The 13,557-nt window shown below is 45.1% G+C and overlaps 1 protein-coding gene across 2 annotated transcripts; it reads left to right on the top strand.

The window, feature by feature from the left end:
- The first annotated feature begins 2,042 nt into the window (after nt 1-2,042).
- On the top strand, nt 2,043-13,484 carry UBE2B (ubiquitin conjugating enzyme E2 B). Of its 2 annotated transcripts, none has more exons than XM_069772978.1 (6): nt 2,043-2,083; nt 8,559-8,639; nt 9,378-9,403; nt 10,458-10,547; nt 12,004-12,092; nt 12,915-13,484. In XM_069772978.1, the coding sequence occupies exons 1-6, from the start codon at nt 2,058-2,060 to the stop codon at nt 13,041-13,043; spliced, it is 441 nt and encodes a 146-aa protein (XP_069629079.1). In that variant the 5' UTR covers nt 2,043-2,057; the 3' UTR covers nt 13,044-13,484. The 2 variants fall into 2 exon arrangements, with proteins under 2 accessions (XP_069629079.1, XP_069629078.1); XM_069772977.1 differs by lacking the exon at nt 2,043-2,083 and adding an exon at nt 4,746-4,924.
- The last annotated feature ends 73 nt before the right edge of the window (nt 13,485-13,557 follow it).

The raw sequence follows: 13,557 nt of genomic DNA, 5'->3' as shown, positions 1-13,557 counted from the left end.
CACATATTCTTCCACTGCTTAGTTGAAACCGGGACTGCTTTTGCCAATGTCATTTCCAAACTTTGTCTCCAAATTCTAAATTTACTTTAGATACTCATTATATTTGGCAGCAAGGTATTGTAGAAACAATATTTTTTCATGCTGTTTTGAGCACAGAGCAGGCTACAAGTCACCACCTACCCTGGCAATGATGGAGGTCTAATTTTCAAGCCATTTCCCCCTTGTTTTACGCATTTAAAGCTGCTAACCCGTAGAAACTTTATGCCCCTCATTGTGGTTTTGTTAACAGATTTTTCTGATTTCTCATACAATATTTTAACAGCCACTGTCTGCCCCTTGTCCTCATGCTTGCACTTCACTGCTGTTCTTTAACTTCTTCTCCCGCTTTGTGAAGGATCTCATACATCTGAATCTGTTCTTATTTCTTCATGGAAGGACGAGAGTTTTAATTAATTTGGGGCACATACAGTTCTTTAAATATGCATTTGTAGACAGCGCTTCAAGAGGAGTAACACCTGCAGACAGCAGCGCTCACACTATCCTAAATGCTTCTGCAAACCCTTGAGGCTCCCAACCCCTGGGTCCCGCTGTTTCTAAACACGTACGGCAGCAGACAAGAACCAGCTCTACACTCATTCACAGAGGCCTCTCCAAACCCCACCTTTAAACGCGTGCCATTTAAAATGCAGAATGAAAATTTTAAATAAAATCCATTCCCATCTTCTAGAAAAAAAATAAAAGGTGCGACCAGCGTGGCTGGGAAGGGCCCGCCTATCTGCCTGACCGCCCTGTTCCAAAAAATGGCTGCTGGTAGTTTTGGGAACGGCCCCGCCTGCGGCCTGGCCCCGCCAGCAGCGCGGCGGGGCTGGGCCCGGGCCCAGGCCCGGTGTCGTCGGGGGCTGCGAAGGGACGCCTCCCCCCCCAGCACCCGCTTCTCCTTGCGGCGAGCCTCGGCCCCGCCGCTCCAGAGGAACGACGGGCAAACCGGGGCCGAGAACCGGGGCCGTCCCGCCGGGCCTCCCGTCCCGCTCTGCGCCGCCAGGCCCTGCTGCCATGGCAACGGGTGGGGCGGCGGCGCGGTGACGTCAGGCGCACGGCAGGGCGGGGCGCCGCCTCGCGTTCCCTCAGAGCGGCGGTTCCCGCCGGTGGGAGCTGCCGCGCTCTCCTCAGCGGGAGCCGGTCGTTAAATGTCTCTTGCTCGGGCAGACGCGGTCGCCGTTGCCTCCGCGGGTCGCGGCTGTCAGGTAACGGAGGGTGTGCAGCAGCGCCGGGCTGGTGAAAGGGGGGACTGCTGCCCCCAGAGGCAGAACTGCCATCTCCCCGCTCCAGTCTTTGTGAAAATAAACGACTACATACATAAAATTTGAGGGAATTCCTTTAGATTCTTGAAAAGTCCTGAAGCAGGTGGCTGCGTTGAGCCTGTGGGGAAGTGGAGTCACTTAGAACGAGTGTTAAATACCCTCTGGTTAGCCGCTGTAGTGGAGAGAGGGAGGCAGGTGTGGTAGCTCTGGGGTTTTGTTGTGCTTACGGTTCCTGTAGGTAGTATGCCCCTAAGTGAATACCAGCGCGCTTCACTGAAATGCAGTCAAAGAATAATCATCAATAGTTTCCTGTCAAAATAAGAGGACAGATTGAGTAGGTCCAAACTGGGATTTTTTTGTGAGTCTGGTATTTTTCTTGAAAACCTGAAGTGAGGTTGGAGGCAGTAACAGGCACACAGGAGGCTTGGGGACTCTGGAAGATGGGCTGGCAATTGGGGAACATTGAAGTAACACCCTTCAATCTGTGGGGCTGTGGGGGTTTCAGAGGCTGCTTCTAGCTCTGCTGCTGTGTGGATTAAATAAGGTCCTTAATTCTCCTCTTTACTGTGGCACCGCTTACTTGCTCCTATATTGGAGCTAAGGGTGAGCAAATCAGTCATTTCTTTGCCTCTTGACCTGGTGGATTATCTTTGGTCCCGAGTGCTTTGGGAAGAAGGATTGTCTCTCCTGAAAAACAGTATGGCATGGCACCTGGCAGAGTCTCCCTGTGTAGCTCCTCAGCAGCCACTGCAATGAATGAGAACAAAACCAGTTTCTAACAGGTGACTTGGCTTAATAATTTCCCTAATTTTGGAGTCTTGGGCTTGGCTGATGTTAATATAAATAACTCTTCCCAGAGGGACACTGCAGCATGAGAGTGACCTGGAAAAAAAAAAAAAAGAAGTTTTTAGGAGGATGGTTTTTTTTAACAAACAGAGAAGCAAGTAGTTTCCTTTTACTGTTACTTCTCAACCTTCTCATCTTGTGATGGGACAAAGTTACCTTAGAAATCTTTTGCTTTTGCAAAATGCTACACAAATATGTAGTGTTTACTCCAGATTAGTATAGAATGACTGTGCTGCAAAATACTAGCTTTTTATTTAATGTAATCCCCTATCAAATATCATTTTGGGGGAAAAAAATAGGGATAAAAATGGAACTTGAACCAACTTTCTGGTCAGGAAGTTGTTATATCTATTTCAGTACTATTCAAGAATTTTGTAGAAGGAAAACATGCATTCATGTTCTAGACTGCACACTGCGTAATGATTTTTTCCAAGTTTTTGAAGCATCGTTACAGTGGATAGTTTTAATGGTTGCACGGGAAAAAAACCAACCCAAACCTCCAGACACCAAATGAAAAAGTTAGTTCTGAAATTGTTGTTTCCACCTGGCTCTGGAAGTCAGTGGCTTACAAGTATATGATAAATTGAAAAAGTTTAAACTAAAATGCCCACAGTGAATTAAACAGTAAGGGCAGTGATGCACTTAAATTCATTAAGCAAGGAGGTACTGGAAATAATTATCAGCAGATAGAAATCTAGAGTGGTTATTTAGTGTGGATTTCATTTTGAGACCTATTAAACCACCTTAGCAAGGGCAGAGCCTCTCTTTTATCGTTACAGTGATTTTTTTGAAACTAGCTTGGGATATAGTTAACTTCATTTTAAAACCTAGGTGTGCTGTACAATCAACAGAGCAGAAATCGCAGCTGGTTCTTCAGAGGGAAAAAATAAAGCTTTCAATTTATTAATAAAACTACCGGCCACACCTGTGTAACTGCCAGGCAGGACTAAAGAGAAAATGTTCCATTAGATAATGTCAACAGGCTGTTCCCCGGTGGTGTCAGGGAAGAAGTAATACTGTCGCTGTTGAGCTGACATTGAAAAAGTTCCCAAGCCAGGTGGAAACAACGCAGGATTTCAGATTTAACTCTTGTTCGGTGTTTGGGGTTTGTTTTTTTGTTTTTCCCCTGCACAGGCAGCGGCTGTTGCCCTGCGGGGGAGCTCTGAGCCGGAGGGGTTGAGGGTGGCTTGAGCTTCCAAGGGTAGATAGAGAGCTGCCCTTGGGGCAGGGGATGCTCTCACTGCCCTGTCTGGGCAATCGCAGCGGAGCGGGAGTTAATACCGAAATAATGAATGTTGTTAAACCGATGTTAATTATCTGCACAGGTCCAAGCTTGCGCTTGTTTTTTACAGTCTGCCTTCTCCCTTGCAATTAGCTGGGGCTAAATATAAACAGTATAAAGCTAGAGGAGCAGCAGTGGAATGTAAAATCAAAACGTCTGTGTGATGGGAGGAGGAGGAGGAAAATCCAGAAGAGAGAGGATTGCTTGGCGGGAACCATTTTCTCACTAGTGTGGGGAATAATGTTTTAGTGGCTGGGGAATGATAGTTTCTTATTACCAAGCCTCTTTGAAAAGCTTGCTCCCTTGCAGTACCAGGCTTTATGTAAATTCCTATGCTTACATCTCACTTTAAGCGTCCAAATATTTTCCCTGAGGTGGGACGTTGGGTTAAAAAGTGTTCAGAGCATAAGTCCTTGCAGGGTAAAATCCTGATGTGTGTGGTGTACGGGTTCAGAGCAGCGCCCAGGTCAGTCTGTGTCCAAAATAACCCGCGTCAGTGGAGCTGATGCAGCACGGGCTTGGCACGGACTTCGGCAAAAAGCAGTTAGGAGCTTTGTGCTGTATTAAACCCAGGATTGATGCTCTTCAAGCACACGGATAGCCGGAGGTGAAAGAAACGGGCAGAGGGAGAAGATGGTGTTTGTTTCTGTTACTTCATTAGGAGTCTCATGATGTTTAGACCTCCTTAAAATCATGTGAAAGAAAGGCAAGGAGGCGCACGCAGTCACAGAAATCCAAGTTCTAGGGCTAACCTCCCAGGCTCCGCGTAAGAATTAGGTCATGACTTCAAAGAGGTCTGCTTGAGTCTGTTGGAGAAATTGGATTAAAAACAAAAAAAAGGGGGGGGAGCATCACTTCCCTGGTTCCCCTCCACCTTCCCTTCAGAGCGTAAGCCAACGGGGTACGAGTCTTTTTCTGAAATGATTTCTGGCGACATCCATTTGCCTTTAGTCCGGTGCGCTCACGCAGCGTAAGCCACCTCTTCCTTTCCGCGGCCGCAGAGGGCTCCGCGGTAGAAGCAGAGCTTGCTGTCGCTCCCCTCCTAAAATCTGCTTCGTGCGAGCCCAAAACTGTCATCTTAAAAAAAAAAACCCAAACGAAAAAACCCCCAAAATAGCTGCCGGGCGCTCCGATCCCGCAGCCTTTTCCCGCCGCCTCTCCCAAACGCCGGCAGCGGCTCCGCGGCCGCGGAGCTCCGCGCAGGCACCTTCCCCCCCCCCCCCCCCCGCCCCAGCGGTACGGTGGGCCGGCCCGCGTCCCCCTCCCCTCCGCCGTCCGCGACGTCGGCCGGCCCAGCGGCCCGCCTCCCGCGGAGGGAGACGCCATTGCGGGTTGTTTGTGCAGGCGGCGGAGGGAGGCGGCGCCGCCGCGGCAGCGGACTCTTTTTTTTTTTTTTTTTTTTTTTCCCCCTCTCTCTCCCCCCCCCCCCCCCCTTCCTCCCCGCGGCGATCATGTCCACCCCGGCGCGGCGCAGGCTGATGCGAGACTTCAAGAGGTGAGCGGGACCCCCGCCGCCGGGAGCGGGCACACCCCCCCCCCCCCTTCGGCCACCTTCTCCGGGACACAGGGCCGGCCTGGCAGCGGGGGAAGCGCCGCCGCCGCTGCCCGGGTAGAGCCGGAGCCGCCCGGCTGCGGGCCTGACCCGGCTGTTTGCGGGGCCGGGGTTCGGGGTCGCACCGCCGGGCTGCTGCCCCGGTGAAGGGAAGGGGCTGTGCCCGCGGGCAGCGGCAGGGCGAGGAGCCGGGGGGGGACGGGACACGGCGTGTCCCGGGCCGTTCCCTCCGGCCCCAGCTCCTTTGTGCTGGGGACGGGGGCTGGCACCGAGCCCCCCTTCCCTGGGTCCTCCCCGGTGGGGGCGGCGGGGAAGGGGTGCGCTCCCAGCCAGCGGCTTCGCCCGTTCCCCCCCGCTCCGCTTCGGGGAGCCCTCCCCGTACCTGCCGGGGGGGGGTCCCGCCGGGCAGGGCCGGCTTTGTTTGTGCTGGGCGCCGCGGCCCCGGCCGCCCCGCCTCGCCCGTGAGCCGACGGCTGGGGGCGTCTGAGGATAAAAGTTGAAGTTGGTGCCTTCAAAACACGGGCAGACCCGGCCTCGCCGCCTGCGGGGGTCGGGGGAGCCTCCTCGGGGGGATGGGGGGGTGGGAGACGGGCTGTTGGCGGCGGGCTGTCAGGTGTCGGGGTTCGGTGGGGGTGTTTTACAGGTTAGGTTGGGTGCGAGTGTGTTTTACAGGTGCCCTTGCCCTAGGAGGGCCCGGCGGTGCGGAGCTGGCCGAGGCCGAAGGCTTGCGCCGTGCTTCCCGCACCCCCGTCCCTTCCCTTTGCATACCGAAGGTGTTTGGCCCGGTTTTCTGAACAGACCGGGCTTTAGATCCGTTTGGGGCCGCTCGGGCTGACGGTCTCCGAAGAGAAGTACGGTTCGGGACGGGCATCTAAAAACAAAGCGCCAAGAGTTGGCAAACGCTTCGTTTGCCTGTATGTAATAAAAAGCAAAACGCCCTTTAATGTTTTTATGCGCATGCTATTCTGTTTAAGGTTTTCAGTCATGAGGAATCTTCTGTATAATATATACAAACTGCTACAGAAGCAGTTATTAGTTGCACTCTTTTAAATGCTAATGACCGAACCACAGACTCTAGAATAATTTCTTTCCAGTCTGACATGTAAACACACTTATAACCGAGAGCACAGAAAAAGGTGGGGGGTTCTTCTGTAAGCTTTACAATATGTCGTGTGATTTCCCTGGACTGGAGTCACTCGTAAGTTGTTGATGAGTCAGCTTTGATAGTGTCTCTTTTTTTAGCTATGTTATACCAGTACCTGAAAATACATCAGTAAACAGTTGACGTGTATTGTAGTTGCTTTATGTGACTGCATGTAAAGCTACAGTGGTAAAAGCCTGATTTGTGAATCTACAAAAAGTTGGATGTTTTTGAGATGTGGAGCCAACCTCTTCTGTTGTGTTTGGGTGTTGGTGTTTGCTAAGTGGGTGTTGCTTGATTCCTGTTCAAATCAAAACAGGATATTCAGTCTTTTTTATTGTATTCAGTTACACAGATGACATGAACCAGTGATTTTTTTCAGGGTGAGAGACTTAAGTAATTCTTCGAGATTGCAATCAGATGTGCGTTTTATGATTTTATAATTGTAGAAGGACTGGTTTAATAATTTTGAAATTTAAGCTGGAGAGAAGACTAAAGCTGTGAAGTATAGCCAAGTAAACACAAAACAAATCAAATTTATTTATCAAATAAATGACAACTTTGATACCCTAAAACTTATGTAACTTTTTCATGTCAGTTTTTTTTACTCTTCTCTTTCCTACTGTAAGTTATGTATTTGTTCAGCCTTATGTTACTTGTACCTCATACTGAAAAATCAGACTGTGCTGTGAACTCTGATTCACTTCTTTAAATATAAACTCCTTTTGCAAACTGTGATTGTCAAGAGCAGTGGAGAGAGAACATTTCAACAGATTTTGTATCTCCTCTAATTTGTTTGACTAAACCAACAGAAAAATAAGGGGGTTTTTTGTTTGGTTGGTTTTTTCCTGTTAGAAAAGGGGCTACAAATACTACCTTTTCCCTAGCTGTTAAAGATTTCTGGGCCGTGTTCAGATCAGGCTCATTTCCAGTCCTTGCCGCAACCTTTCTGTAGTTAGACCCTTTGACAGCAGGGTGCACGTGAGCTTTTAAATTGATCTAAAAACCAAAGTCATCCTTCAGATGCATTTGTCAGGCTGAACGCTTAGGCATTATTGTTGGCGTACAGCCTGGCTGTCACATAGGAAGAAGTCCTGTTCCTGCTCACCCTGACCAAAATAGTAGGTGGTTTATGCTGTTGATACTAAGCTGTCTGAACTGTGTGTGCTCGGAGAGCAAGGATGTAAACACAGAGTTCAGAGGCGATCCGAGCTGCAAATGGAGCAAGCCCTGCTTCTGGGCTGTCTCTGTAGGGCAACGCCATTGCTCAGCGTCCATATACACATGCAGTTTTACCACAGACTTAGGCAGTGCAAGTGCAGGAGAATTGACTAGCTGTATACCAATGTCAGCTATGAATACATGTGCGTTTACACACTGACATTTAGTTAGAATTTGTCCCTTGGTCTGCAGGGCTTTTGGTGGCGACTTGCTCATAACAGTGTACTGTGATGTGGTCAAACCTCATATTAACGCTGAAGAATTGCTTTTGAAGCAAGGGCAGTCACTGCATTTTCTTTATTCTTGTGTAACTTGAGGCTGAATATGTGGGGTGGGTAGCAGCTGTCACCAAAGGGGTTTGATCAGGCAAATTGCTCATCAGGTGATTGGGGCTTCCTGATTTGTGTTGTTCAGGGTCTTAGGTGACCTTTAAGCAGAAACATTGGTATACAGAAGGATGGGCAGAAGGACAGTATCTGCATCCTTTGGTTCTTTGGTTGCAATATATATTTCTGTCTGGCCCAAGTTTATGGGGCTTTCGATACATAACGTGCTTTTCCTTAGTCCAAGGATTAAGGAACTAGAAAGAATTCAAAATGTTTACATGATTACTTTAGAGAAACACGTTTGTTGAACTGGTAAGAGGGAGCAGTACACAGGTTTTCCCCATGCTCCCTTTTGAAGCAGTCAGCTTGCCAGTCAAAATAGGCTTATACCAAATTTAGCCACATGCACATACGGATCTGGGAATGCAGGAAAAGCTCCACTGACGGTCCCTTGCGCTTAGTCCCAGCAAGTAGGCTGTGTAAGTGTCACTGGCTGGTTTTCAGCTCCTGTTTGTGGCTGCGATTTGTTCTCTTCATTGTGGCAGCCAGCAACAATTGCTCTTCCACAGTTCGCTATCTCGTACTGTAAATCCCAGCTGTATGTGGTGCTTTAAATTATTCTTAGAGTTAATGCTTTGTTCCCTGCACACTTAATCTAACCTGTTGGGTTGTTGTAGCGTGTTGGTGTAATACATGAGAAAATCTCGATGTGCATCACCTTGTAGGTTTGTCTTGCAGAGTATTGATAATCTGTGTGTAATGCTTTGTGTACCTTCTGATTTGGAATGAGAAAATATTTACAAATTCTGGATATTACTGTTAAATTATACTTGCAGGTGGAAGTATTTCATTTATATAAGGCTTGTTTTTCTATATTTGTAATTCTTAGATTGCAAGAAGACCCTCCTGTGGGTGTCAGTGGTGCACCATCTGAGAATAATATAATGCAATGGAATGCAGTTATATTTGGGTAAGAGTTTTTGATCACTATAAAACTCTATATCAAAGGGCTAAATATAACAAAACCTGGGTTTTGTTTTTACAATGATTCTCTTATTTTATGTACATGAAGTCAGGAAACTTGGAAAAATGACCAAGTGTGCTGTTGTGGTAAGAATCTGTTTTCAGAGGTAATACAGAATGCATAGGAAAGAAAAATTTAGAATTTGTTCATCTTTTTTGAATAAAGCTTGCATATGGCTTAAGAAATAGGTTAGACTGTGTAGGAGTTGTGTTATGAAAAAGCAGGCTTCCTCTTTAAAGTACATAAGAGCCGCATGTTCTCGGCTGTTAAATCCAGCTGTATTAGCATTGATTGGATTGATTCCCAGTAGAACATGGTACCGGTTCTGTCTAGGAAGTTACCTTAGATATCCTACAGAACAGGAACTGGCTTAGTATCCTTTCATAAAACTGAAGAATGCTTGCTAGTAATTTGCTCAGTAATTCCAATCTAGTCACATAATGGCATATGTATTGTTTGGCATGATGATAAAGTAGATATCTCAACTAGCAGACTGGCTATGGGAAAGTATCTTAGATACGCCAAAGCTCTCAGAGGTTGCCTCTGGATACTTCTCTAAATATTTAAGTTATTGCCTCTACCTATGTCTTGGGGAGGATGAAGAAGATGATACAAATTCATTGTGCCTGTTAAGAAGTAGGTAATGATCATTTTTAACTGGAGTTTATTTTTAAAACCTTTCAGGCCGGAAGGGACACCTTTTGAAGATGGTAAGCCGCTAACTTTTATATCCTCTGTCATTCTTATAAATATTGCCAGTATGAACATTGTTCTGCTTTGAAAAAATAATAGATGTTGTCTGTATATAATCTGGAACAAACTAAGCAAGCAAGTGAAGGAGTAAGGTCTCATTGACTATAAAAATATGTATTTTGATATAAGCAATGTCTTGTCATACTGATGATGGTTAGAAAGCTATGAAACAGTGCTTATACCAAGACTTGTTTATACATATACACTAGAGCTTTTAGTGGGGGAAGTTGGTCTAATGCTGCCAGATGTGTTTTCACATCTCCATAGCTAAGCTCAACAAGACAGCGTGCTTTTCTGGTTTCATCTTTGTGGCATGTTTGATTCATCTCTGTTCTCCTAATGAAGAACAGGTGAAGGATCTTCAATTGTTCTGAATATAGAACTCAGTGAGGGGGAGGGAATACCGAATTTGTGCATAAACATGAAAGTTGGTGTGTAATGAAGCTCCCTTAGGCATATGAGGAATAATGAGTTTAATAATTATAGTATTATTGCAGTAATCGGCAGCAGATGGGTTTTTCTCTGTGTTGGGTTGGAGGAGTTACAGTAAATTATTCACTGATCCATAATAAAGGTTTTCAGTGAATCGGTCACGAGCTCCAAAGACTGAGACTGCCGATTATGAAATTCCAGTGTTTCTTTGCTGGCACCACAGTGCCTTCTTAATGAAACGCCTTAAAGTCACTGAAGTCCATGGAACCGGCATGTTGGGTCACAGAAAAAGGTGAGGGTGGTGGAATGATTGATGTTGGATCTAGCTGCCTTTGCCATGTGTACAGTGAGTCTCCAAGCTTCCACCTAGCTGCTGCTGGGTTTATTACTATCACTAGAGTAGTAGTTCCATTATCACTTGAAATATATGAAAAGAAACCAGACCCAGTGTTGTTTGTTTATATAATGGTGAGAAGCAATACCGATCATGGAGCAGATAAATTAGCTGATGCTGTATATGTTCCTGGAGGTGTTCTTTTGGTGTTGGTTATCTGATTGTATTTATGTTTGTTTGGACAGGTACTTTTAAACTAGTAATAGAATTTTCTGAAGAATATCCAAATAAGCCTCCAACTGTTAGGTTTTTATCAAAAATGTTCCATCCAAATGGTGAGTAAATCATTTTTATTTAGCTGTAATACCCATTAAATATTACGGTGTGGTCATGTATTCTGCAAAGCTCCAGAATGCCTAACAGCTCGCCATCTCTCTTCATTGCTAGCTTCTAAGTAGATGCCTAGGACAGCAACTGCTTGATGAAAAATTAAGAATTATTATGCTATTAAGAAGCAGCTATCTGTCTCTTTCTAATCAATATATAGCCTCTGTAGCAAAACCTGTGAGCATTTTCAGCAGCAGCTGCACTTAGGTTGGCTTAAAGAGGCAATTCTGGTTGCAGATTCCTGCCCCCTTCCATTTAACAGCAATCGTGTATGTGCAGCCACATCGTAAATTGGAGTAGGGAACTATCGAGCCAAATGTTATTTATTTCTGTCAGGCTAGATTTCAGCCCATTCCATGCCTTTGCTTGGTTCACTGTACCAACCAGTACTAGCACAAGGAAGAAGGTCGCAATGCACGGTCGTAGGTGAGTGCAGAGGAGGAGGCTGACCCAAACTCAATGGTGAGGCCAGCCTTATGAGAGAGAGTGCCATGGTTCCTGCTCCAGCACTTAATAGGTTTTATCCAGTTATTCCTGCATGCAGAAAACACAAACCATGCCTTCTACTTTTCCAAGCCCCTCTGTAGCAAAGGGGAGTATAGATTCAATTTGAGGGTTGCAGCATAAGCCCAATTCAGCTTTTCTTGTAGCTTGAGCCCTCTTTGAACAGAGGCTGACCTTGGCTTCGGTGCTGTGACTTTTTAGACAGTGCCATCTAACCATTCACCTGTCACGTAACATGCAGGCCAGTATGCCTCTGACAGGGTTTTTATCATTTGTTGGTTTTTACTGGCATGAACAAGCTAGAAGGCTAGGGCGTAGGAAGTTTGAGTGGCGAGTCTCAGTTTCATACGGGCTCTTTATTAAGACTACTGATAAGTATCCAGACAGAAGTAGGGTTTCAGGCAGACTTTTCAGTATTTTCTGTTGTCTGCCTTAGTGTCTCTCACAGTGAGCGTAGAGTATGTGAAAGCGGGGCAAGAACTCCCGCCATTCAGTGCGTGAGTCCGTTCAGACTGAGAGATCCACGGCCGGTGCAGTGGATTCCACTCCTCCTATAAATGGCTCGCTGCTCTCCGGGAGGCCTCACCTCTGTGTGGATCTGGGCCAGTCACACAAGAGGAGCAAGAAACCAAGTCTGCCAGCTCCTGTGCTAGTGCCATAATCTTTAGACCTTCTTTCTCTTCCACTTAAGTGTTCTGTTACTGCCAGTAATATATCTCCTTCAAAATACAGGATGTCAGACTACAGAAAATTGTGAGACGTAACTGCTTGTCCTCTTTCCTAAAGCATTAATTTAAGCACAGTCTGAACTGGAACAGTAGCTCTGCCTTGAACAGTATGTAATGAGCAAACTAAAGTAAATCTGATAGTTTCTAAATGATATCTATGTTGTATTTACAGTTTATGCGGATGGTAGCATATGTTTAGATATTCTTCAGAATCGCTGGAGTCCAACATATGATGTTTCATCTATTTTAACTTCAATTCAGGTAACTTTACATCTGTTTTAGCAAGTAACTGTAGTGGTGTTAGTCTCTACTCCCAAATACGGAGCTCAGTGATGTGGCTAGCAGGTATCTGTGTCAAGGGGGACTTCAGATACCTGTGAGCTAAGCAGTAGCCTTTTAGATCAAATAAAGGTTAAGGTGCTGGCCTGTGTAATTACTAATTTTGAGCTACAAAAGTGCCATTAGATACTTTTTTACAGGAAAACTGTTACTGATTTGGATTCCTTTTTAACTGTTTTTAGTCAAGATAGGACATCAGATGTAGGAATTTGCCTAGTGTTTGAAACACCAGACTTTATTGTGAAGTCTTGCCCTATGAAGTCCTCAGGGAGACAATACTGCTGAAACCTGCTTTACTTGGAATAAGTAAAAATGGCCTGGCACATCAAAAATGTACATTTTCTTTTCTCCTGTGTCATTGTTTTTATTTTTCTACAGGGAAGTTTTGTAGGAGGCATCTTAAGCCCCTCTTTAGTCCTGGATGACAGTAGTAGTGTAATTACCAAATAATCAGTTACCATCAATTAGCAATACTGCTAACTGGCACAAATGACCATGTATCTGTTAGGTTTGTGAACCTAGAAGTGTACGCAGTGCTAATGCTTATGCAATATATAATTTGAGGTTCAGTAGTGTAATTGTGGGTGCCTAACCATGAGTTTAACTGTTGGGTTTTTTTTCAGTTGGGCTCTTACGAGTCGTGTCTGTCTCCTGAAACACATTTGATTTGAAAGTTTTAAGTTGATTTTTCCCTGATTTAAAATGTGTTGGTTTGTCTCACATTTTGTTTTCCCCTTTTTACAGTCTCTGCTTGATGAACCTAATCCAAACAGTCCAGCAAACAGTCAGGCGGCACAACTCTATCAGGAGAACAAACGCGAATATGAGAAAAGAGTTTCAGCTATTGTCGAACAAAGTTGGAATGATTCGTAACAGCTGCTTTGTTACTCTCCATCCTCATAATCATTATGTACAATTTAACTCTCAATAGAAAGGCTACCAGAAATTTCAAGTGCCACAGTTCTAAGAATTTGCATAAAAACTCATTTGCAAATGGAATTAAGCCCTCCAGTTTAGGAAGTTTAAAAGCTTGTGTATCTTGATTAACGTACTTTTTATTGCATGGTATGAACTAAGTTATTGCTACATAAATTTGTAATATATCCTGTTTGTATTTTTTTCCAAGTGTATAATGTTGGTGTGGAGTTTTCATGGCAGAATATACACATTTTGTAAATCTGTACTTTTTCAAATATTGAATGCCTTATTTTTGAATTCTTTAGATTTTTAAATTGGAGAAAAAGCACTTAACAAAGTTTTTATATATAAATATTTCATGTAAAACTGTTAAATACATAACCTTAGTGCAAGACATTCTGCTCTCACTCTGTATCTCTTTCAAAGGGCTCATTTTTAGTCCATTTTTCCTTTTCGTACGTGCTGATTA

This window comes from Haliaeetus albicilla, chromosome 27 (assembly GCF_947461875.1).
Source record: "Haliaeetus albicilla chromosome 27, bHalAlb1.1, whole genome shotgun sequence".
In the NCBI taxonomy this organism is placed as follows: Eukaryota; Metazoa; Chordata; class Aves; order Accipitriformes; family Accipitridae; genus Haliaeetus; species Haliaeetus albicilla.
This window is presented reverse-complemented; position numbering and strand designations above follow the sequence as displayed.

What these genes read in the sequence shown, in the direction of transcription:
- UBE2B (XM_069772977.1), top strand. Translation starts at nt 4,881, where the DNA reads ATGTCCACCCCGGCGCGGCGCAGGCTGATGCGAGACTTCAAGAG. An exon ending in TGGAATGCAGTTATATTTGG is followed by an intron (nt 8,640 to 9,377) that starts GTAAGAGTTTTT and finishes AAAACCTTTCAG; the next exon opens with GCCGGAAGGGACACCTTTTG. An exon ending in AAAAATGTTCCATCCAAATG is followed by an intron (nt 10,548 to 12,003) that starts GTGAGTAAATCA and finishes TTGTATTTACAG; the next exon opens with TTTATGCGGATGGTAGCATA.